General features: G+C 54.1%; 2 protein-coding genes across 2 annotated transcripts; one reads left to right on the forward strand and one right to left on the reverse strand.

The window, feature by feature from the left end:
* Positions 1-540: 540 nt before the first annotated feature.
* Positions 541-1,157, forward strand: CABS01_17009 (uncharacterized protein; the record flags this gene model as incomplete). Its single annotated transcript, XM_060550337.1, has 2 exons — positions 541-913; positions 988-1,157. The coding sequence occupies 2 exons, from the start codon at positions 541-543 to the stop codon at positions 1,155-1,157; spliced, it is 543 nt and encodes a 180-aa protein (XP_060399475.1).
* Positions 1,158-2,270: 1,113 nt separating this feature from the next.
* Positions 2,271-3,044, reverse strand: CABS01_17010 (uncharacterized protein; the record flags this gene model as incomplete). The annotated part of the gene is made up of 1 exon (XM_060550338.1): positions 2,271-3,044. The coding sequence occupies one exon, from the start codon at positions 3,042-3,044 to the stop codon at positions 2,271-2,273; it is 774 nt and encodes a 257-aa protein (XP_060399476.1).
* Positions 3,045-3,123: the final 79 nt, after the last annotated feature.

A 3,123-nucleotide genomic window follows, 5' to 3' on the forward strand; every position in this document is an offset into this window, starting at 1 on the left:
ACGGCGCCGGCGAGTTGCTTGTCAATGATAGTGAAAAGGTGAAGGAAATCATTCTGAGCATGATGTAATCACCAAATGGGACCTCTGTTATCTCTTGATTATCTTGAGAAGAATGCTATCAAGCCAACCGTTTCTCTATCAATATTACTGAACCGGCCAGCTTAGTAGGCACCCTTTCAACAAGTTACATAACTCAACCTCTATAGAACTGTACACAAAATTGGCGGTTCCCAAGCTCTTGCTTTATTGAGTGTTTCTCTGCGCTGATCTGCTCTTTCGAGTCACCTAGCTGCTCGCGCGTATTGATTACGGCGATATTTTGACTCTCGACCCGAATGCGCCCCGGGATCGTGTCGGCGTGTCGCGAGCCATGCCGGTCTGGCTCAGCACGAAACCGTTGGACCATTCCATCACGGCATCCAAAAACGTCGAGCTTCCTGCCAAAGCGCTACTTGGCTCGCCCGCAAAAGCTAACGATGACCGGGCAGAGTTCCTGGTCCAGATCCACTGCGTTTCCGTGGGATATTGTCATTGTCCATTATGGGCGTGTCGGCCTTGAAGGTGGCCGGGTGTATCACGGCCATGTATAGCCAGCGTCGGCAGGTTGGGGTCGGAAATCACGGGCAAGTGGTGCCTATCATGAGTTTCAGCACGCAGCAGCGCCCCATACTCAAGACGCTGGCCTTCGTGGAGGTTCTGCATGCTTATGCCGAATGGACCATCAAGCTATTCATGAACCCCGACACCACCGCTGACGTTCGCAGGGGCCTTACGCCCGCTTTCAAAGCACTCGTAGTGGGTTCATCTCATTTGCTCGTCGAGCTTGTCGAACGATGCGGGTGGCAGGGTTTATATGCTTACAGACAGATCAGTGAGCTGGCGTCTACGTTCCAGGGGAATTCAGTCGCAGAGGGTGACACACTGGTCAGCAGCATCTGTGTTTCTTTCGTGCATTTCTTGAGATCCACCGACTAACTCATGGGATAGGCCTGGTGTCGGAGCTTCTGGCACAGAAATACTGCCTGCCTCAACCGGTCGATCGAAGAGGCCCTCTGGCCATGTACGAGAGGGGAGTAGTCGACGAGATTGCGGCGAGTATGGCCCCGACACCTAGCGGTCATCGAAGCAGCGAGTTCAATGCGGCGGTCCCTCTTTGATGCGGAACTGTGGTGGAGGCTATCGGACAACGCATGGCTTCTAAGGCAGCACTGCATTCCGGTAATGTACCCCCGGAAGTGCTCGATCTCTTTGAGAAACGTTGTATCCAGGAAGACGCTAGTTGGCACGTCGAGCATGGCAATTACAGCCAGACACGAATCTGGACAGCAGAGGAGAGGGCGTTTACTAATTTGATGCCTCTATTGCCGGAACTGGTAAGAGGACCAATGCTAAAGACTACACCACAGCTCCCATCATCAATTGCGAGGCCTTGAAGAATTTTCTTACGCGTTTGCCTGCCTATGGCAATGAGTGGAAGGGCACAGGAAACCCGCCTCAGAAAGCGAAGCTTTAGAAGTCGGTAGATGAGAAGGTCAGAGCTACGAATATGGCGTACCTAGACTGTGTCACTTGGTCAACCGCTGACGACCCTGTCGTCGTGACCGAGATTTGAGGCGATAGAAGGACGATAAAAGATGTACTTTTGCAGGCGAGGTTTATCAAGTTTCAGTGAATGTCCGTAATGTCCAGATGCCGATTCGGAAGTAGGTGTGAGGGTCACGGCTGTAGAGATCAGGTTCCAAGTAGCAGATGGATTGTGATGACCCGTAGGGTCAGGTCTAGATATAAGATGTAACGCAAAGAAGAGAAAAGAGAGATCGCGCTGTGCGAGCGGCGCGTCGCCGCAAGAAAAGGGGTCATGGCTTCGCCATGACTCGCGATACCCTTGACACCACCCTGGCACGCGATCCCGTGACAGATATTTCACAAAAGGATCCAGGCAATAACTTAAGCACTGCGCGCCGAAAAACCCAGTATTCTATACGTGACTTCGCGACATAGGAAAGTGTGCCGCCTTGCCCGAGGCTTACTTGTATAAAACAGTGGTGAAGACCCATGCATTCAAGATATCAAATAGTTCCGTCTATATGACATTCTGACACAGCGGATGGCTGATGCGAGGTAGACGCTACATCTTTTTGGTCACTCCGGGCACAAGCATGATAACGTGGCACTCAAGAGTAAATCTTCCGACTTGGGAAACTGTTTATTTTTGATACGGTTATCAGAGTCCAGCCGACCGACCAGCACACCGCGATGTCACCATGCATCTATATCGCTACCTCTCTGACCGGACAAGAAAAGCCTCGCTCGCCCCTGGCCTTCTGTCTGTCGGACAAATGCAGTACCGCAAGATGTGCGAATGTCATAGCTGGGCCGAGAGTGACCCCGGCTCCCAGCGACGTAGCACCCATGACCGACGTCGATGAGTTGCCGGCCGCGTATAGACCGTCAATAGCATTGCCGCGTGTATCTACCACGCGCCCATGTTCGTCCGTCAGCAGGCCGCCCTTGGTGCCCGCGTCTCCCGGAGTCACCTGTATGGCGTAATATGGGGGTTGATCGATGGTTCCCATGTTTGGCCGCTTTGCGCTTCCGTCCCCGACGAAGAGGTGGTACTTGCTGCGGCCTTTACCGAACTGATGGTCGACTCCGTCGTTGCACGCCTGGTTCCACCTCCCAACCGTACGTAACAGACCGTTGACTTCAACGCCGATTTGAGCTGCGAGGCTGGCCAGGTCGTCTGCCTTGAAGATGTGTCCGCGAGCTAGGGCGTCAACCGGCTCGACCCTAGGGCCAAGCGACCCTAGAGTGTACCGATTCCGGTAGTTCCAGTCAAGTATCAACCAGGCAGTGGTGTCATCGCCTCGAGACCGACGATAGAGCGCACGACCCACGTCGCCGTACGGGTCGGCCTCGGAGAAGAGTCTTGACCCTTGCCGGTCGACAACAATGCAGTGGGGCTTGCACAGCTCAAACAAGGCGGTCGTGAGCCTCCCGCTTCCAGGATCGATGATTGTAGGGATCCACCACGCTTCGCCCATGAGCGACGTGGCCGCGCCGACCTTGCACGCTGCTTCCAGAGCATCTCCCGTGTCGCCTTCAGGTTGCGTCAACGTCCAC

Source organism: Colletotrichum abscissum (assembly GCF_030869225.1).
Source record: "Colletotrichum abscissum strain IMI 504890 chromosome Unknown Scaffold_254.1, whole genome shotgun sequence".
In the NCBI taxonomy this organism is placed as follows: Eukaryota; Fungi; Ascomycota; class Sordariomycetes; order Glomerellales; family Glomerellaceae; genus Colletotrichum; species Colletotrichum abscissum.